Source organism: Fusarium subglutinans (genome assembly GCF_013396075.1).
Source record: "Fusarium subglutinans strain NRRL 66333 chromosome Unknown NRRL66333_c0000121, whole genome shotgun sequence".
Taxonomy (NCBI): domain Eukaryota; kingdom Fungi; phylum Ascomycota; class Sordariomycetes; order Hypocreales; family Nectriaceae; genus Fusarium; species Fusarium subglutinans.
This window is the reverse complement of record NW_023502184.1, coordinates 93117-114537: the sequence shown is the minus strand read 5'-3', so window position 1 is coordinate 114537 and position 21421 is coordinate 93117. Positions and strand designations below refer to the sequence as shown.

The following is a 21421-nucleotide window of genomic DNA, read 5'->3' as shown; positions in this document are numbered from 1 at the left end:
GTTTACTAAAGCCAACGTCCCTTCGGTCACGCTTTCAGTCTTTAGGATAGATCCCAGCGATCTCCAACGCCGCATCATTGAGAAGCTGATGTCATTGACTTTCAGTTAGCTCGCGATTCACCAATATCCCTATCATTGTCCAGTTGAGGCTCGTCTGTAGCCAAGGAGCACCGGCATCTCGCAGAACAGTTTCATGGATAAGTAATCGGGGTTACTCCTTACCCGTGGCATCTCGGAGGTGGTGTAAGATAGCAGCAGCACATTCTGCATCAGGCCAGTTGTGAAGAATCAATCGTATGAAATACACCTTGGCTCCTTTGCACTCGACTGGCTGAAGAGTGCAGAAATCGTGAGGAGTAGCTTCGATAGATCTCGCGAAGTTCGCCGGATGACTTGGCTTCTTCTATGACTGCCAGAAGGTCTTGCAGTACCAATCCTCTGTGGACCGTTTCCGAAGCTAGGCCTAGCAACTCAGGACCAAGGCTACACCAACGTCAACCAGTCAAGGAGCATTAGCATCAGTATCCTCGCCCAGTCATTCTTTTTATGGGTAAACTTCAGTCCATCGGGGTCTCTCCTTAGCCTGACCAGCTATGAAACTGTCAAAACCTTTTCTCAGGCGGACATGAAGAATGTTACCTCGACATATATGATACGAGTCTTGGCCAACTTCTTTGATAATACTATTTACGGCCAAATACTTCAGCGCTCGAGTTATCATTAGAAAATCGATGAGAACGCCCCCAGTCACAGGAGACACAAATAGATCACATACCAACTAATACAGGATCAGTTCTCTTACTAGCCGTCAACTTCTCACAGCTCTGAGGTTCTTCCCCAGGCTTCTGAAGCATATCCAAATCATAGGTTGAGAACAGCAGTCCTAGTTGGTTTGCCCAACCCAGTTCTCGCAAGCCTCTCTCCTTCAAGCTCTTGGATGAGAGCACTGACTGCAGCTATGAATTTTTACTCGGAGTGTTTACCTCCTATTTCTGTAAAACGTTTGCTATCTACGGCTAAAGATTCTAGAAGTGAGGCGCCCGTGTTGAAATTGAGAGCAGATGTTAGAGTAGAACAGCAGAATGAGACTTTATTCTGATCTGCCTCGTGTGCTTCTTTATGGGAAATTGGGAGAGGCAGCTACCATAAGATCTGGTGATGTTCATCGTCGTGGTTAGCGTTAGCTTGCCGTAAGCCTCGCACCATCATATAGAGCAGCCAGTCCTTATTACAGTTGGATCATCATATTGGTGAGAAAGGCATTTTATCTTATTTGGGTCATTTGCTTAATCCTTGAGTTGGCCAAATCACCTAACACAGGACGACTGGTTTAGACGCTAACGGCAATGAATATTACGAAATCTTACATTGTTCTCTTCATACTTTATTAACATAAACAGTGATAGTTACTAGGTAAAGATACGAGGGAAGCAGTTACTGGTGAGTATCACTTACAAAGCTTAGAGACTTATATCTCCCAGTCTGAGTTGACTGCTTGGTACGTTGTTATGAGAGGCTCTATTCAAATTCCATCTAGTTAGCTACTAGCGTAAGAAGTATCTTGCCCAAATAGCTCAACTGATATCATTATTATCTGAGACTCCAGCTTCTTTAGTCAAAGGACAGCACAGCAGGGGAAATTCCCGGCTTTGTGCGGCTGTATCAAGACATTTCTCGGCTGTTGGTTAGGGATATGTCATTTGGCAGCCGTGATAAATACGGCCTCGTGATCATTTCATGAGCCGTCGGTAGGGGCAAGTAAGTAATGGATGGAATGTACATCAGAGTCTGTGCGACTTGTTGATTGTGGTGAAACCAACCATGAACTAATTTAATTAATTGACCTTGTTATTTTTCAGGGCAAAAAGGATGATGATGCAAGGCCGTTGTTCCATTAAACTTGAGGTTCAAGGGAGATGCTGGCTCTGATGTCATAGGTCACATTGGACCCTTAACTTGGGAGAGATAACCAACATGGATGGAGGCACTTGGACCTGGGCACAGACAGTTCAGTCAGTGATTGATTGATCGATTTAGTTGAAACTTGGGATCTAGGTTGAGGCGGTTGACGGAAGTGCCAGCTCATCAATCAATCCAGCCTCAAGTTACACTGCGGTCCTATCAACTATAATCACAGCACACACTCTCACTACGTGTAATGTTACTTGGTCAACATGCCAACATATGCACAAAACGTTGGACCTGCAGGGGGCTATCCGTACAACAAACTTAGTCAGGGGTAAACTGGTCGTCTTGGCTGAATTTTTCTCTGATCTGCTCTTGATCTAGAGAACCGCATTCCAGTTGATCTGCAATAAACAGGCTTCATGCCTGTTGTTTGTTGTGTCCTGTCCGTTACACATCTGCAGTCTACCCTGGACCAAATCTGGTACGTATTCGTCGTCATGGCTTGCGGCGCTTGTTCCATTGTCTCGCTTCACTCTCCCTTTCAATTCCGTTTAGCTTCCTCCCTCCCTCGACGTGGTTTTGAAAGGTGGATTCTACCCAAGGACCCTGTTCGTTCAGTCCAATTCATCGTCATCCTTGCCTAAACTTGGTTGAATCACTCGAATGGACCCGTCATCACTGCCCACTTTTGCCAAATCAATTCTCCTCCACTTGGAGCTAAGTAAAGGGAAACACTTTACCTGCAGCAGCAATTGACCGTGTCTCATCAAAAGATACCAATGACACTCGCTGTAAGTTATGGACAGACTCCAATCACGCACGCACGGCCCAGGAAGAATTCTTTTCCTCCTTCTACTCCTTTCCCCTTTCCAGCTCGTAACTTTGAGCCATGGCAATAGACTCCAAACGAGACGAGACCCAAGAGCCTGGTCAAACACGAGGTCCAGGCCTGGCTCTGGGTTGGGCTGGACTGTAAAACTTGGCGATAACCCACTGAAGCCTTTCCACTAAAAAACTCGGCCTAGCTTCTGTAGGTCTGCTACTGTACATAGCCTCAGCTGCCAAAGCCGCAAAGAGAGCGAGCTGGAGCTCTCCCCCCCGGATAGGGCGCTGGAACGGCCCCTGCCTTTAAATCGCTAGCGCACGGGCTCGCACTGAACGCTGAACGCGCATCCCGTTAGCTCGTCTTCTCGATAAAGTCTACTTCGCTCTCAAGTATCGACAAATCGACCACCGCAGCAACCGTGAGCATTGGCTATCCCTAACAAGGATTAACTCCTCGGCAAGCGCCTGCGATGTGATAGCGTGGCGTCAGCAGATGGTTCGTGGCGCAGGCGGTTCCTCTAAGAGTTTGGTTGGGTGAGCCAAGGCCTCGACTCCATCGCGTCTCTTATCCCCTGCTAGATCTCTGCTGTCTGACTGGTCGGCATCAAGGAGGTACATGCCTTGGGCGTATCTGCACACTGACTGATGCTCCTTCCATCAGCGAGTCGAGATTGGGAAGACGGAGTGAGGCGAAAAGGAAGGGGAGCATGCAAGAAGGCGCGATTCATGATGCGCATGGTTGTTCCTAACCAATCTGAATTGAATGAACCCTTCTTGCCTTTGCAGTCCCTGGGTATTTCTGAATCAAAGTACCTCGGATTGTCTGTTCTATTTTTTGCTTCGTCTGGTCTGCATCATTACATCGTCAAACGACTTTCCCAAACGACTCCACCTCCCAATTACGATCCGCGACCGATACGATACGACACGACTTCTGGGACTTTGTCGGATTAGGACCCATCTCCATCTCACAAGCTTGCGGAGAACCAGGGACCGCGGCCGCCCGTGCTACACTGCTACTGTACCGTACGCTTCAGTTCACTACGGACAGTAAGTTACCTTACAATACCCACGTATTCGTACATACCAGGATCTCTCTCATTTTCCCTCTCGCCTTTCTCTTTTTCTCATTTTACGCTCTTCGTGCCTGCTGCCAGAGCCTGGCAACAATAATCGAATTAAACAAGCCACAACATTTCTCGACCCTATCAACCCATCGGCTTCTCAGAGCCTGTGGAACGTGGCTCATCTTGTCTCAGGCCAGGTCCCGAGGTCTCACAGTCACTCACTCACTCGCTCGCTCGCTCGGATCTCTCACCTGTCTTGCCGCCCTCCAGCTCCAGCTCCAGCTCCAACTGCAGCTCCCGTCCGTCGTCTTCCCCGTTTGGCACTCACAGCCGTTTCCCTGACTGGATTGGACTGGCTTGTCGTCACTCCTCGGCTCCGGAGGGTCCGCCCATCTCTCTCTCTCCATTCCCTCTACAAACTCTCTGAGGGATTGACTTTTCCACGTCTCCCAACGGACTTGTCGTCTCATCTTGACCTGTCACGCCAGGTCAGGTCACGTCTTTTTCTGCCCGGGCCGAGAGCACAGGACGTATTCAACTGACACACATACGCCCGATCACAATGGACTCGTACGTTGCCATCATTGCCATCTTGAATTCTTGACTCAGTATACCTCCGTTCTCCGCACCCGCTTGCACCTTCTTCTCTCTTTCCGTCACACATACTCTCCAGCCCGAACTTTATCACCAAACTTGGCCGCCACATCTTGTCGGCTTTGAGCTTACGCGTTGTAGATTTATTCCAATGTCCGCCGCCGCCGCCGGCTGGGGTCAACCACTCGCGACAAAATCGCCAGCTTCTCGGCGGTCACTAGGTCATTTTCGATCTCTTTCCTCCATCGCAGCGACCCCTAGCTATCACCCTCGAACTCCTTCGCTCACTCCCGACCACACCCCGATCAAATCTTCCTCCTCGACACATCTACCGATTGTCTCACCGAACCCGCCTACAGATTTTGGAGATGAGATGAGCACAATACCTGATCCTCGAAGTCGTGCAATGAGCCCTGCCGATGACAGCGGTGTCGCGACTCCCAGTCATCACCCCGATCTGAATGACGAAGTCGCCACCCTCAGTAACAAGCTCATCAACGCCATTAATCACCAAACCGTACTGGACGACTCTTTATCCGCCGCTCGCCACGAACTTGATGCTGCACGGGAACGAATTCGCATGCTTGAGACTCAAAATGCCTCACAACGCGAAATGTTGGCTGGTGACGTCTGGGTTCGCAAGCACACCGTTGAGGACGAAAAGAAGGTTTGGCAGGCCAAGGTTGCAGCAGAACGTCAAAAGCGAATTGACACAGAAATGGAAAAGAAGAAGATTGAGCAGGAGCTTGAGAATCTCACAGCGGCATTGTTCGAGGAAGCAAACAAAATGGTGATCGCTGCCAAGGAACAGGCCAAGGCTGACCATGAGGCTCTTCAACGCAAGAATGACCAGCTCAAGTCTCAGCTTGCTGATACTGAGAGCATTCTAAAATCTCAACAGGAGCAACTCGTCGAGCTCAAGCACGTTATGGAACATATGGCTTCGGAACGAGGAGATCATAATAACCCCACTGCTCCCTCGTCTCCCGGTTTGACGAAACCTGATACTCGTGACGATCTTCGATCTTCAACCGAAGAGCCTGCTGCTTCACTCTGGGGCACTTCCGTCGAGCCTGCCCACCCGACCAGCTTCTCGCATCTTCTCCAACCCGTTTTGCGAACCGATTTGTCGTCTTATGACGATTTTCTTATACTCGCACGGACTTCTCGAAATCGCCCTGGCAGCCGCGTTTCTTCAGGTTCAGTCGGTACTCTGAACGCTTTAACTGGCTTTGGACTTGGTGGTTCGTTATCGAGCGCCCATCCCTCCAACGCCTCAACTACCTCACTTGGCACACCTATTGCTGGGGCCGGAAGTGCACCTCAGTCTCCTAACACACCGGCCTCTACCGTCAGCGCTGCTTCAAATGCATCAGCTACCCCTTTACCGAGCTTGAAGGAAACAAAGTTTTACAAGCGAGTTTTGGCTGAAGATATTGAGCCTACACTTCGTCTAGATATGGCTCCAGGCTTGTCATGGCTGGCTCGTCGATCCGTTATCGCCGCCATCGCTGACGGATCTCTGGTAGTTGAGCCCGTACCAACCACTGGCAGTCTTGTGGCACTGACGAAGCCGCAATTTTACCCATGTGCACTCTGCGGTGATTCACGCAAGGACCCTCAGTATTTACGAAACCATCGATTCAGAACGAGTGAGACTGATTCAGCTCAACGGCACCCGTTGTGCAAGTACTGTCTGACTCGCGTACGGTCGACTTGTGACTTCTTGGGCTTCTTGCGTATGGTTAAGGATGGTCATTGGCGAGCGGACAATGAGGATCATGAGAAGGCTGCCTGGGAGGAGAGTGTACGACTGAGGGAGCAGATGTTCTGGTCTCGCATTGGTGGTGGTGTAATTCCATGCATCCCGGCGCCCCTGTCTGTCGACATGGAAAAGAGCCCGCGTAACAGCCATGACGGTAGTGTGAGGTCTGACCATCTCGAAGTTCCTGGCTTTCAAACACCACCGATGACGATTGAACGAACACGAAGCGATACAACCAAGAGTGGCCCGATCGAGGAGCCACACACCCCTCCCATGCAAACTGATGGAGCTAGGAGCGTGCGCAGCTCCGTCCAGAGTCTCGATGTCAAGAGCAACTCTGGCTCGGAGGAAACGAAGCGACTATCTATCACGATTCCGACCACGGATTAAGAACCTCACATCCTTCAAAGTCCCTTGGAGTCGGTGATATCGACGCCACTGCGGACTTTGTGTATAACTATGTATACTATTTTGGGTTACAGGATCGCATGTATTGTTTTGGATTGCACCTGTTCGGTGCTACTACTCTATGGGCTGGTTGGGATCAAATATTATGAGCTCAGGGGATGGTGGATCGGCCCCTAATATTTCCTTTTTGAACGAATATGGCACGGAACTTGGATGGATGGAAGGATTGGAAGCAAGCAATCATTTGGTCGTTTATGGGATGCGTGCGTTGTTCTCAGATGGGAATTTCATTGCTGGCGTTTGACGGAAATATGTGCATCATTCATTTGGGGCGGCGCAACGACATGGGAAATGGACCTTTCTTTTTTGGAATGATATACTTGTCCTTTGCTTTTTCTTGTTATCCAGAGCGTTCATGAGTCGCTGATATTGCGCAACAAGAGCGCACAATACGCAGGCATGCCCTGGCATTCTTACACAATAGATTACTCAAGGCCGTCAAGCATGCCCTCTGACGATGCCCTTTAGTTGTAGTAGTAATAGATATGATACCAACTGCAACAGACTCATCCTTTGCAATACTCTCTGGTTACCAACTTGAACTCTCGGGCTGATGGGCTCCTAGTAAGTAATTGAGGCTTGCACTAATGAAGTTGTACCAGGAACACTTCGTTTATTCATTATGCACCACAAAGTAGACGAGACTCAAACTTTGAACATGAAAATGTATTATGTGATAAATGTGTACATCGCTGCCAATCGTACCGATGCCACAGTATTACCCTTGACATAAGCCAACAAATGAGAGTACGTCATTGCTAGACGTTCTGGTTCCGATTCTGGTTCCGCGGAACCTCGTCTCCTCCTTCTTTTTAGATGTTTTCTATAATATCTCACTTTCAGAACAAGACATTGCTTTCTCCTTTCCAGCCTTCTAATATCAGACCACCGGGGATCTTCCCATCCTCCCTCCATAAGTCGTAAGTGATAGAGTACATGATGTTACATGAATTGTGGCGAGATTTAAATCAGGTCGGGCGCAGAGCAAAGGAAGGGTTATTAGTGACCTGGAATTGTTGCTGGGCGAGACGGAGGCCTAGGGCACTCTACAGCTCTTCCTTGACGGTGGCATCCTGCTGGTTCTCACTGGCAGGCTTAGCCTTGGCCTCTTCGGCCTCCTTCTCACCGTCCTTGCTGGCAGCCACATCTTGAGGAGCGGCGGCACTTTCATCCTTGCCCTTAACGGTCTCGCTGTTGACACCCTCAACATCGGGGTGAGGAGGAGCAACACCAGCCAGATTTTGGTCCCAGCCCTCAGCAGGCTCTTGGACTTCGTTGCCCTGTTCATCAACGACGCGTGTCTTGGTTTCGTACTTGGTCTTGAACTCAACCTTGCCCTCAAGAGCTTTGACCTCCTCAGGGTCAAGAAGATTGCCATCCTGGTCACGGTACTCAACCTTCTCCTCCTTAGCAACGACTCGGTGCTCAACCTGGGCCTGATCAGGAGCAGGGGGGGCTCCAGAGATGACAGCCTCTTCCTGCTTCTGGGAGACAGGGGCCTCTTCCTGCTTGGGCTCAACGTTTTTGGCTGCTGAGGTGGTGGGGACTACAGATGAGCTGATGGAGGGGACCTCGCTGTACTTGTCATACTGTGTGAATGATGTCAGTCAGGGCTCATATCTTGTCAACGTTCGCGATGAAACTCACGCTATCGTAAAAGGTGTTGCAGTCAAAGTCCCAGGTGTTGAAAAGCTTCATGCGCCTGCAGTCGGCCTTGGTCCAAGGGCTTCCGTAGGCGAGGGGAGAGTAGAGCATGAAGACGGCAGCCGATAGGACAAGGAATGAGACAGTAGCAATACGGTTGATCAAAGCGGTATCACGAGCTCCAGCTCCGGGGATGCGGGCAGTGGCATAGTCAAAGAGTTGGCACAAAGCAATGACCGCAAAGTAGAGAGCAGGGAAATAGTGATGAAGGAAAAGTTGACGCTGCATCAGGTAGAAGGGGAAGTAGTGCAGAGCCCAGCCGAGAACTGAAGTACCAATCTCGTAGTCGAATCGTTTGAAGGTGGTGTTGGAGTAGTCATTGCAGCTGCGCTGCCAGCGGAGAACCGCAATGGCTTTGAAGACGACCCAGATGGCAACAGCAACGCTGGAAGACCACCAAATGATGGGGTTTCCGAGGAGATAAACCTGCTTATGCTGACGACCCCAGAAGTTGATACCACGACGGAGAATGGGCCACGACTCAGGGCGAGAATCCCAAGCGTGAGAGTCAGTGAGACCGGCGTTTGTTCGCCACATGACCTTCTGAAGCTCCCAGAACTTGCCAAAGAAACCAGGATTGCGGTAGTTGACCTTCTCAACATCGCCCTGCAATTGAGGGTGAGAGTTGCCCTCGATATACCACAGACTGTTGGGAAGAGTTCCGCCTCGGGCGCAAGTAACCTCCTGTTGCTCAGATGCCCAGTCAGGGAGCTTGACCTTGTGGGAGAACAGAACACAGCCAGTCATGACGTGAACAAGACGGAACTTGGATTCGATAGTACGAAGACGTTCCTTTGCAACAGATCCATACGTCTTCTTCTTCACAATCTCGACACGGAAGAAATCGTTGGCATCTCCCTCAAATCCTTCGTAACCGTAGGCAGAAACTTCATTTTGCCAGTCGGCCTCAGTGATAGGTGGGCGAACGTCATGAGAGTGAAGGCGGCGATGAGTGGGACCATGGTAAAGACGAAGGACGGTACCGTCGGTGATGTACTGGGGCTCAGGAAGGGCGTCCCAGGCCTGTGTGCCATTGATGGGCTGGCCATCAATTCCAAGAGGCTGAGTCTGGTTCTCAAGGAGCCACACGTTGTTGTCGTCCTTGTGAGGGTACAGGGTGATCTGCTGCTGCTTGCTACCGGTAGGGTACATGAGAGGATGAGAGTGGAGGTAACCACCCTGAGTGTTGACATGACGGATGGTGACACGGCTGCCCATGATAACATCGGCGGGGACATCCTTCATACGCTTGTTGTTGAGAGTGGCCTGGAACTCGGAGCTCATGAAGCCATCACCGTCGCCAGGGTTCTTGAGGCAGACGAAATGGATGGCGAACATGGCCATGTAGAAGGTGAGAGGAATGATGATTAGACAGAAGACACGTGCCATAAAGTGCTTAGTGAAGAGACGCTGTTGGTCCGTTAGTAACAGTGTTCATAGACGCATGTTGATCAAGTACTTACCATGGACACGTTCTTGTTGTCACCGAGAAGGACCCAGAGTTGAAGAAGAGTGAGGGATCCAACCCAAGCAATGGTGAAGAGTCCAACCCACTTGATGCTGACGGTGATACCCAGGCCAAGACCAGTAAGAACAAGCCAGAACCACCAGCTCAGTTGGAAAGCCTTGGAAGGGCCAAGCTCGTGCTGGTTGGTGAAGCAAGAGAAGGAGAGGACGGTGAAAGCGGTCGCAGCGACAAGAGGCGAATCGAGAAGGATGAGACGAGCCTGGGTAAGAAGACCATTTTCTACAGATAATTAGCAACAGACTCTCCGGGTCAATTGAAGGGCCAGGAGAGATACGTACCGAAGATGATCAGGCCAGCTCCCATGGTAGCGGTCATTGTGCGGCAACCAACAGCCTTGAGAGTAAAGAACATGCAGGGAACCAAGAGAATACCGCAGATAGCAGGGAACATTCGCATCGCGACATAGGGGACACCAGGTTCAATGTAGTCCTTTCCAATCTCCTTAAAGTCGAAGCTTCCATCAAATCCAGCAAGCCATCCGGTAAGGGCAATGAGCATCTTAGCCAGGGGAGGGTGAACGTCCATGAAGAACTTGCCCTTGATGTACTTTGTAGCAAAGCCACCGAAGCTTGATGTATGAGTTAGCGCATTGATGGAATAGACGGGGCGGAAGCAGCAATAGTGCTTCAGCTGGCTTGGGGGACGCACTGAACCTCGTCAAAGACAACGCTTGTGGGCTGATAGATCTTGTACACGCGAACGAGGGTAGCAACGAGGATGAGGGCCAAGGCTACCCAGTAGTCGGAGAGAGGGAGGAGGAAGACATCGTTGTCCTCAACGCCATCGGACTGGTACGAAGTGTTCTTGGTGTCCTTGGACGTGGTGGTGACAGCAGTGGTCTGCGGCTGAGGAGGAGGAGGAGGAGGAGGAGGAGCTGCAAAAGGTTGCTGCTTCTCAGTCACAGGCGTCGGGGCCTTGACTGGCGGTTGGGGACTCTTGCCCCTCGTACGAGCCATGGTAATCGAGTATCAATATAGAATTCGAGTCGATTCGATCGCTAGGGGACGATGTGTCCAGATTGTTCGATCGATGTAACGAGAGTTGATGAAGAAGAGCTATAACAGAGACCGGGAGGATCTAGAGAAGCCTCATCGATGGCCGGTTCTTGGCTAAACAGAAAGTGAACAAGAATAGAAAATGGAAGAGAAAAAAGGACCCAAAACCCAATCGCAGACCGCCGTTATGATACGGATATCAACGGACGATAGGCAATGTAAAAAAAAGCCTGGGGGGGGGAGAAGAATGGATGTTGGACGACAGTTTGCAAGGAGTAAGAAAATAAAAAGGGAAGTGGGCAAAAGAGGGATGATGAAGCTTCAGGGGATATTTAGCACCACCTCAGCTAGCAATGACCTTATGCGGGCTGAGACTGCACCTATAAATGGCGATAGGTGAATTGATGGATGGTTGCAGTACGATACGAGCAGTCGCGTCGAGCGTCGTACCCGTTTCTTTCCAGTTCAGGTCAGGTTCCTCGAGAGAAAAAAGTTGTAGCTACAGTGGCCTCTTCGGTTCGTTCCTGTCTGTCTCTGAACCTCCCGTCTAACAGTAACGGGACATGTCAGCGTCAGCCCAGTGGATGCTCTCCCTAACATCCCTTTACCCCTGCAGCGAATCAAACCCGGCCCCGGCCGCGAAGATCCCCTGGCGTCCCCGTAACGCTAGGCTCAGAACAGAGCTCCAGCAGGCGCCATTAGACCTGTGAATATCAACCACTGGTGATAGCTCTCTGAGGACAGCTCAATTGGTTCCAGCTCCCGCAAACGTGTTTGGGCGTTCGAGATTGACAATGGCTTGTTATGAGGCTTCTATGAGTGAATCACAACTGCATTGTTCCTTCTCCAGCCTCGATACCTTATCATTACAAGCAAAGTGACTCGAGATACGTATCTGATAGATAGATGTGGCTACTGCAGCCACACAGGGGCCGGCTCCCTCGAATGTGGCTCCAGCTCCAAACAAATAGAAACGACACCAAACATTCAGGTACATACACGGACAACTTAACCCCTTTTCTGCCCTTGATCTCCAAATTGCTACGCACTACTTGAAACACGCATTCTAGACCATGAAACTTTTCCTTCTACCTTATCGTGTCGTGTTTATTACCACAGAAATACCTTAGCCAACCCAACCAACCAACCAAAGACCTTTGATATAGGGTATCTCAACCCCAACATATACGTACATATACCTTACTCATGATAACATCATCGACTTTTGGTCAACCCCAGACAAGACTATAAATCCTGTCGACCCCGAGATTGCAAATAATCTACCCATTGTCGAAAACCAGCAATCCAGTGCGGAACGCCTTCTGGTTTTGCCAACTCATTCAGTGACGCCCTGCGAGGAGACTCACGCGTCAACCAATTGTGACCTTGGGCATCCAACACATCAGCCATTGACGCCGAAATAATAGTCTGTACCTGTCCATCCACCAAGGAAAACTCCTGAAGTGCCTGCATCGCCTCGCTCCATCGAGATAATGCGACTTCAAAATCCGATCTGATGTGCGACAGCTTTGCCAAGATGACGTATACTCGCAGTCTTTCATACTTCAGAAGACTAGCCCGAGACTCGATGTCGACGCATATCTTTTCTGCCTCTTCGTAGCGTTCCTGGGCGAAAAGAGCCTCTGACAAAGCCAATTCAAGAAGTGATTTGCCAGTCAAAGGGTCGGGCCTCTCGGTACGCCGTATGATCTCAGTACGAAGATATCCTTCACCTATCATAGGCTCGTCAAGTTCTCTCAAAGCATCGGCTAAATCGCATGTCAGATCCCGGAGATCCTCATCAAAGACGAGCTGACTCGGTTTCTGCGACACTTCGTGTGCTATCTCTAGCAACTTTAGAGATTCATCGAAATTGCCCTGTAGTCGCTTGACTCTTCCCAACAGTGAGTGTTTGCGGAAACTGAGGATCTCTTCCAGAGGCGAAGGCTCATCGCCGAGCGGGTTCCAATCCTCCAATAGCTTCTGCGCAGTCGACAGATCCGCCACTTGGATTGAGTTTAGGGAACGTTGGATAATAGCGACCCCAACCTCACAGCTTATGCGCTTATTTACAGCGGCCGCCGGGTCGTTAACTACGAAGTCCTGAAGACTTCCTGTCGCTTCATCCATGTTTCCACTGAGGCGTCCCAGGACTGCTTTGGTTTGGCCAATGCAGAGCCGGAGGTGTGTATCCTTCAAGCGTCCAGCAGCCAATTCTGCCTGACCAATTGCGAAATACTTCCATGCCATGTCTGGAAACCGGAAAGCTTCGATGAGCGTGAGCATGAAATCGGTTCTGGTGGCTGTAGGCAACTCATCAAAGCAGTCGTGGAACGCCTCAGCAACATGATGTAGATGTGGTAAGAATGATCTAACCACGGGTTCTCTTGTGTGGTGTTAGCGGTTCAAGCTCGCTGGATATTGATTTCAGACTCACGGGAACTCGATATACTTCCAGGGTATGGCTCGATATGCCACAATCAAAGCCTGTTCTCGCCAGAACGGGAGCGCATCTGGAGCAAGGCTTCGGTGGACTCTGGCTGACATATCTTCGTTCAAATGATACGTCTCATCTGGGTATCTGAGAACAGCTGCCAATTGACATAGTTCACGAAAGGCTCGTGTAAGTCGTTGGTCATCTGCTAGTATGTCGATCAACCACGAGGCCAGGCCAACTTTGGTCGCATCAACAAGTTCAACTTCTCCCTCGATCGTCCATCGTTTTCGAGGTGTTGACCCGCGTGTAAATAGTTCCAGGGGAATTCTCTCGCATGGGGAAAAGAATGAGAGCAGGACTAATAGGACACTGGCGTCTTGGGAGCGGGTGGAGCTCTCGTCAAACAGAGACTGAGAGGCAGCCTCAAGGGCAGAGTTTCTCCATTCTGTCAACTCCATCGAAAATGACTTATATGAGATTCAAAGCTGCGCTGAGGAATTGTCTCGGCATCTCATCTCATGAAGGAGAGGAGGGATTTATTCGACAGCTGTGTCGACGACGGAGAAGCGTTATACCGAGAGCCCACTCTAGTTTTGCAGGTGTTTTACTTTTTCCTACTGAAGGATCTTGTCTGGTATTTAACCAGACTTTGCCTTCAATGAGGCTATTGATAAGACCCCCTGATAGACTTGACAGGTCTGGACTCTGGATCGCGGTTTTGAAAGCCGAAGACCGGTGGTGTGTTGAAAGATACTATGCCAGCCTGGGGTTGTAGGTCGGGGAAAACGGCGAATGCTCCGTGGTAGACGATAAACGTCATTTAGGGTATTGCGGGGTATCCAGATTGAGATGCAGATGCTACCGGCATTGTGCGTGGAGTTGTGGAAGTAATCCGAAGGAACACGATAAGCCAGAGATAGATTGGCATTTCAAGTTGATGGCTTATATCTCTGCCCCTGACGGTTTGAGATAACCACCGGGGTAGCCAGCCGTTGGAGGATCTAATTATGGGAGAAACCTGTCACGGATAGAAGCAGATTATCCTCAGACCCTTCTTGCAGAAACGAGTGTCTAATACACTCTGGACCGTGCGTGTCATCACGGCATAGAACTCAGGATATGACCAATTAACATTATGAAAGGTTGGCCAATAGTATCGGCGACTCGACCATCAACTAAGCAACAGAAGCTCATGTACATCAACTGACTGTTCAAGTATAGTCCCAAATAGCTTGAACTGGATATAATATTCGTTGGCTACTATACCTTGGGCTTGACGACTGAGACAAGTATAGGTGCCTGCTCAAAGGAAGAGATTACCGCAATGGATAGGTAGGTAGCTACCTATTGTCATGCTGTAAGTCAAAGTATTGACTGTTGCGTACAACACCCGGGCCTTGAATGACCATTTCAATCTAATAAGAGCAAATAGCAAGTTTCACAGACGCCATCCATTAAAATAGCCAAAGCAGTTCGTTGACTCTCACAAAAGAAGACCTACGAAGGCCAAAATAAAGTTGTCGTCAAAGTCGAGGTGATCGCGGCAGACACCTAAAACTACCCGGAACAACGATTCGCCGACCAAAAGTTCGCGTCGCCAGAACACCTCGAAATTTCCAAAGTCGCCTGCCTTTTACTAGCAGCTCCATCAGCCTTTTCCTCTTTCTCAGCGCGTCCTCCTCACAATGGCAGCCGTAACTACCAACGGCGATGCCGCCGCAAATGTCCTCGACGATATTAAACCTCCCGCTGGAGTAGTCCTTCCTCCCCGCGAGATTCGAAATGTTCTTGAAAAGACAGCTGGTTACGTAGCGCGAAACGGCGCCGTCTTCGAAGATCGCATTCGCGAAAAGGAGCGATCAAACCCGAAATTCAGCTTTCTCAATCCTTCCGATGCCTACCATCCCTTCTACCAATGGCGACTAGATGAGGTCAGGAGTGGACGTGGTACAGCGATCGCTGCTGGTCGCGTGGGCGAACCTGCGGCCGAGGCTCCAAAGCCTCAGGGACCCCCGAGGCCTGCCGATTACCTGTTCTCCGCGCGAACGCCTCGCATCAACCGAAAGGATCTGGATGTTATTCAATTATCGGCTCTCTTTGTAGCAAAGAATGGACGACAGTTTATGACACAATTGGCTCAGCGCGAAGCTGGTAACCCACAATTCGGCTTCCTCATCCCTAATCACACTCTCCACAACTTCTTCCAGCATATCATCGACCAATACACAACGTTATTACGTGCAAGCGGTCTCGGTGGAGAAGGTGGCAAGCTTCAAGAAGAGCGCATAAAGGAGCTCGAAGCCAACATAAACGATAAGTTCCTCGTGCTGAACCGCGCCAAGCAACGAGCCGAATATGCCAAATACGTCGAATCGGAAAAACAGAAGAAGGAGGAGGAAGAGGTCAAGGCCAAGGAAGAGTTTGCGATGATCGACTGGGGCGACTTCGTTGTTGTCGAGACAATCACTTTCAACGAGGCTGATGAGCACGCCAACCTCCCACCTCCCACCAACCTGTCCGATCTTCAGTACGCTTCGCTCGAAGACCGCAACAATGCTTCTATCAGCGCCAGCCTTAGAATTGAGGAAGCCATGCCTGACGAAGACACGTCGTACAACGCATACCCCAATCAACCCGCCCCCTATCCCATGGCTCCTCAACAGCCAGCCTACCAACCCGCTCAAATGCCCCCTCCTGTCCAGCCATACTCCCCTGTTCCACAAGCGCAACCGCAGCAACCGCAGCGATCAGCCCAAGAGGAAGAAGAGGAGCGCCGTATCCAGGAACGCGCAGAGCAGCAAGCACGAAAGCAACAGGCTACTGCTGAAGCACGTGGTGGTGCTCCTCCGATGAAGATCAAGGAGAACTACGTGCCTCGTGCCGCACAGAAGGCTGCCAACAGACAGGGCGCGCAGACAGCGCTGTGCCCCAACTGTAAGCAGCAGATTCCCATGAATGAGCTCGAGGCTCACATGCGAAGTAAGTGCTCCATCCCAACATTCTATTCAGTCATAATGCTAACCTGTTTTCAGTTGAACTTCTCGATCCTCGCTGGAAGGAACAGAAGGCCAAGGCGGACACACGCTATGCATCCTCCAATACGTTACATGTCGATGTTGCCAACAACCTCAAGCGACTTGCCAGCCAACGCAGCGACGTTTTCGATCCTGTCACTGGACAGGCCATTTCTGAGGATGAGCTTGCGCGCAGAAAGAAGGCTGCCATTCATAGCTACGATGGTGCCATGGATGCCAAGAGCCAAGCACAGCTGGGTCATATGCAGAACGTGAACGTCGAAGATCAAATCCGCGCTATTCACCAAAAGTTCGCTGACAAGAAGTGAGGAACTCGGTTGATGGGCAGATTATACCCGATCGGAGACGACGACGAAGAAGAAGAGAAACAGACCATCCTCTCAAGGGAGCATGCTGTTCTCGTGTACACGGATCATGTGTAAAACTACATGTCGCGGTAGGCGTTGTAGGTTGAGGCCCCAAGGTGAGGCACATCTGGCGTATGGCGTTTCGTTAATCATATGGGCTTATACTTGTTTGATGCAGCTCAGTTCTTGCACGAGAGATTTTGGGATGCCAAATCGAGAATGTCTGGGGTAGTAGATTGGCCGAGACTTGGGTGAATGGGCTGCCAGGGGATAAACGGAAACGTACATCTTCAACTACGGCCGTACCATGTTATGTTGCGTTTTGTCATGTCATGTCGCAAGACAGACAGACAGACAGACAAACCATTGACCATGCTCATGATGGGCAAATGCTTGAATCAGAAGTAAAGATGTCCCGTGTCAACGCAGCTTGGATCGATACTATATAATGAAGCATTCTAGACTGTTGCTCTGACGCTCTTAAGGAGCACCTCGGAGCCCTATCGCTTGAATATAAAAACAATATGATCAATTATTCCGCGTCATCCACCCAATACTCACAGGTCTCAGAAATACATTAGCCACGATGTTTAGGTCTCATGCTTATTTATTGGTTGGATATCTCCGTCTTCGTTCTGACTTGTACGATGCAGTGTCGTAACGCTCATGGTTACACAAACCACTCATCAATCAACAAAACGGAGCCCGAGTGACCCGAAACAGGCTTTGTTACCCGTCAACGTACATATTCTTGAACGGCGGTCATATCACTGACCAAGGAAACGACAAAACAAAAAGGTACTTGAGATTATCCTGGTCCTCCACCAATTGCTCAAGTACCCCGCCCTATCCTGTCCTGGGCGGGCCTGGTCGGGCCTGGTTCCCCCACCTCCACTTTCTTTCCACTCTCTTCTACTTCTACCTCCGACCTCATTCATCTCATGCGACAGACAGCCTGAACTGGAGTGAACATCATTCTCTCCACTGCATACGACATCACCACCAGCCTCAACCGCTACCTTGCGCCGATAGTCGACTGCGACCTACACCTCTAGCTCTTAATACTTATACTTCAACGACTAAACTCCCTACGACATCACTAAACATGGCGTCCGATCAGGACAACTCCGGCCTCGATGCGCCCGGCTCACAATTTCACCGACCAATCTTGCAATCTATGCCCGATACGCGACAGCAGAGCTTTGACGAGATCTACGGTCCTCCCGAGAACTTTTTAGAGATTGAGGTGCGCTCTCTTGTCCCTCATGCGCCATATCCGCGACCATACATCGTCAGACGGACAAGCAAAACACACAAGAAATGCTAAAAAGCGCCATATATAGGTCCGCAATCCAAGAACACACGGTATGGGCCGTCACATGTATACAGACTACGAAATCCTCTGCCGCACAAACATCCCCGCCTTCAAACTCCGTCAGAGCAGCGTCCGTCGTCGATATTCCGACTTCGAGTACTTCCGCGACATTCTCGAGCGCGAGAGCGCCCGCGTTACGATCCCTCCTCTGCCCGGAAAGGTCTTCACCAACCGCTTCAGCGACGATGTTATCGAAGGTCGTCGCGCAGGCCTCGAGAAGTTCCTCAAGATCGTCGTCGGCCATCCCCTGTTGCAGACGGGGAGCAAGGTCCTGGCTGCCTTTGTCCAGGGTGAGTTTGCTGCCATGTCTATCTTTGCCATCATGATGTCTAGGTTGACACAGAATCACAGACCCTAACTGGGATCGCAACGCTTGGTGACGCCTCCGTCTGATCTGGCCCTTCAAAGCCATATCTTCTTCTCGCTCTCGCTCTCCATCTCCAACTTCAGCTCCCCGCCAACCTCGAAAGCTCCGTAAGCGGAATCCAGCCCTCAGCCAGCGAGACGCCCTTCTCGACAACATGCCCTCCCCGTGACTACTTGAGCAAAGTCAAGGAAACGAAATGAAAAGGAAACAAAACGATAGGAGAGGGTGGAATGGGCGTTCCTCTTCACGTACATACTATTCTCTTTTTGTTCATGTGGGAAAAGCACACTCTGGTCCAGTCATTATGTTTTCAGTCCAAAGTTGTTCTTTCGACTTGCATCCCATCCTACATTCGAAGCTTTGGGACTCCCTTCTTTAGCTTGGGGCGTTGATGGGCTGATGGGCTATCTTGTATCCATATCATCTACTCTGAATAACAAGAGTGATCCGACTCATGAAACCCAGACCATGAAGTTAACGAGCATTGATCAAAACACAGTATCAAAGTCAGAAAAGTAGGTTAATGTTCATTCATATTGGCTTCTAATCATCATCCCACGGTGAGAGTTCTCTTCTCCAGAGTGGGCATAAGTTTGTGGCGATACCGCCAAAGCGTGATGTTGTCCAAAGAAAATAGAGACGCCTCTCCTATTATACATAATTTCGTACATGGCCTTTGTGTGAACATGAACATGAGCATAAGCATAAGCGTAGGTGTTTACATTTCCCCTTCTACTGATCCATCCACTCGCCAAACGCCGATAAATAGATATGCCTTAGCCACGCCATCTCCCCCTTTGTTAGTTTCTCGTAATTCTTCATGTCCCAGCTTCGTTTAAAGACCTTGGGTGTTGTACATTGATACAAGAGCGAGTAGTGTTTGTGAAGCTTTCAAAGCTTCATTGCGACTCGTGTCGGATAGTGTTACAGGACATCGATGAGCGGATCGTTTCTAGGTTATGACCCTAGTGTTTGATCGCTTTGTGTCGAATCAGTGCGTTGCTCGTTCGTGGAATGGCTTACGCAGGTGTATGGAACAGTCGAAGGATGCCCTCATACATGGCAAACATGATGGCGGCGCTAGGTACTGTTCGCATCAAGTGAGGTGTCAGACCCCCGTATAGACCCATGACGCCCTCTTCGAGCCAGACAAGCTTGAAGCATTGAACAAGGCCAGTGTATTTCGGTAGTCCATTCTCCATAGGCGCTTGTCGAAGTCGTGTTCGCGCAACCTATTTCATACTAGTTAGTCTCCTGTAAAGGTAAATATTCCAATGTCTCAAACCAATGACATACCTCGTGGGGATAGGCGATAACAGCGGCGACCAGCTTAGCGCTTCCCGCAGCGAAACCCTTTCCAGTCCAATCGACAGTCTTATCCCACCAGGTCAGTTCACGACCACTGCGAACGATCGTGTTGTGCCTGCGAGCTAGAGATGCCTTCATTTGCTCATAGAGCATCCATTGCATCGTTGACTCTACCACGCCGAGGTAACTAGCACTCATGCCACGGTAGAGACTTCGAATACCTTCGTCCCGAATGATTTGACGTATACAGTCGTAGCTGTTGCGATATTTGCGCATTTGTGCGCCCCCAGCTGCAACATTCTTGTCCAGCTGTAGCCGCGTCTTGATCATCCAGATAGGGTTTGTAGCCGTTGAGGTAATGACGCCGGCTGCTACACCAGCCGATAGGTGGACCCAAGGCGCTTCTACACCATTGTTGAAATGCTCAGATATCAAGCGTTTTCCATTGCCGTAGACATAGAAGTTGATGGATCGAGCTGGTACAACTCCAACTGAGGTAGGGCCAAGACCCTTGAAGAGTGCTCGCCAACCCTCATTCCTGTATACTGAGCCGAGAATCTGGAGCGTATCGTTCAGATGATATAGAGCGGCCCGGGCAGGGTTTAGTCGGCCAATGACTTGGGCTTGAGCTTCGCGTTGAGCTCGGATTTGGGCCTGGTAGAAATCGGATTGCAGTCGGGTCTTTAACACATCGAGGGGGGCTGTAACTGCAGCGGCAGTCATACCTCCAACACTATGAACACAATCAAGTCAGTCTCGTAGGTCCATATAAATTAGTCTTACGATAAGTTGTCGCAAGCTAGTCGGGGACCATATGAAGGTTTACATACCCACCAGCAAACATGTGAACCCATGATTTAGCAAAGGGCAAGGCTTTAACATTACCCTGGATAGGGGTGTCATCAGGAATTACATCACCAGTCTCCCGTGACTGGATGAGTGCCGAGTGATCGATTGGTGAATGGGAATGATGGAACGGTTTCTCGTCGCGGCTCGACATGATGTGCGACGTAGGCTGATGGTGTGACATTGTGAGGTGCAGTTCTCAGTTGTGGAATAAGAAAAGACTCTTAATCTTCGTCAATGTTGGCTGTTCTGTTGCCTTCACCCGTTCCTTCAGTCGATTCGTCGTTAAGTTTCGATTTTGCGCGGCACCGTCGGTGGACAAGAACGGCTTATAGCGAAGCCTGTCGATATCGTATAATTAAGAAAGCAGGTATAGTACGATCATCGGTGAGCGATAAGACAAGGGCCCAAGTCGCCAAGTATTTGTTGAAGAAGAGGAATCGCCTCTGGTAATTGGGAAAAAGATGGAGAATCTTTTTCATGAATCAGCGAAGCATTAGCAGCAGTGGCACCTCATTAGCGGTAGAAGAGGTCATTAGTGCCTTATCTAATCGCCTCCTGCCAAAACTTTTTTTCTCCGGCTGCCACTGGATGAGATGCGTCTCGACAGGATCCGCAAAGGAAGTGACGCTGGCGGGTCTTCACGGTACGTATTCTTTGGAACTTAAGTGCCTTATATGTGGGTCAGAGGCTACTACACGTACTGTACAGGTAAAGCCGATTCAAGCCAAGATAAAAATGACGAAACACAAATAATGGCAGTTCTTTAAATGTGACAAGATGCCTCAAGGAGATTTTAAGTGTCTTTATATTCATCATATTCATAAAACGTTGACTTCTTCTCGCACACTC

General features: G+C 49.9%; 6 protein-coding genes across 6 annotated transcripts; 3 read left to right on the top strand and 3 right to left on the bottom strand.

Moving 5' to 3' along the window:
• Positions 1 to 4545: 4545 nt before the first annotated feature.
• FSUBG_8649 (transport protein) lies at positions 4546 to 6549 on the top strand (the record flags this gene model as incomplete). The annotated part of the gene is made up of 1 exon (XM_036687077.1): positions 4546 to 6549. One exon carries the CDS (start codon positions 4546 to 4548, stop codon positions 6547 to 6549), a length of 2004 nt encoding a protein of 667 aa, XP_036535868.1.
• A 1124-nt stretch (positions 6550 to 7673) lies between these two features.
• FSUBG_8648 (dolichyl-phosphate-mannose mannosyltransferase) lies at positions 7674 to 10815 on the bottom strand (the record flags this gene model as incomplete). The annotated part of the gene is made up of 5 exons (XM_036687076.1): positions 7674 to 8216; positions 8275 to 9741; positions 9795 to 10078; positions 10138 to 10427; positions 10508 to 10815. The coding sequence occupies 5 exons, from the start codon at positions 10813 to 10815 to the stop codon at positions 7674 to 7676; spliced, it is 2892 nt and encodes a 963-aa protein (XP_036535867.1).
• Positions 10816 to 12099: 1284 nt separating this feature from the next.
• FSUBG_8647 (uncharacterized protein) lies at positions 12100 to 13749 on the bottom strand (the record flags this gene model as incomplete). The annotated part of the gene is made up of 2 exons (XM_036687075.1): positions 12100 to 13240; positions 13292 to 13749. The coding sequence occupies 2 exons, from the start codon at positions 13747 to 13749 to the stop codon at positions 12100 to 12102; spliced, it is 1599 nt and encodes a 532-aa protein (XP_036535866.1).
• Positions 13750 to 14976: 1227 nt separating this feature from the next.
• FSUBG_8646 (spliceosome-associated protein) lies at positions 14977 to 16634 on the top strand (the record flags this gene model as incomplete). The annotated part of the gene is made up of 2 exons (XM_036687074.1): positions 14977 to 16270; positions 16324 to 16634. 2 exons carry the CDS (start codon positions 14977 to 14979, stop codon positions 16632 to 16634), a joined length of 1605 nt encoding a protein of 534 aa, XP_036535865.1.
• Positions 16635 to 17778: 1144 nt separating this feature from the next.
• On the top strand, positions 17779 to 18406 carry FSUBG_8645 (GRD19; the record flags this gene model as incomplete). Its single annotated transcript, XM_036687073.1, has 2 exons — positions 17779 to 17919; positions 18017 to 18406. 2 exons carry the CDS (start codon positions 17779 to 17781, stop codon positions 18404 to 18406), a joined length of 531 nt encoding a protein of 176 aa, XP_036535864.1.
• A 1028-nt stretch (positions 18407 to 19434) lies between these two features.
• On the bottom strand, positions 19435 to 20753 carry FSUBG_8644 (mitochondrial carrier; the record flags this gene model as incomplete). The annotated part of the gene is made up of 3 exons (XM_036687072.1): positions 19435 to 19647; positions 19712 to 20456; positions 20554 to 20753. The coding sequence occupies 3 exons, from the start codon at positions 20751 to 20753 to the stop codon at positions 19435 to 19437; spliced, it is 1158 nt and encodes a 385-aa protein (XP_036535863.1).
• Between the last annotated feature and the right edge of the window lie 668 nt (positions 20754 to 21421).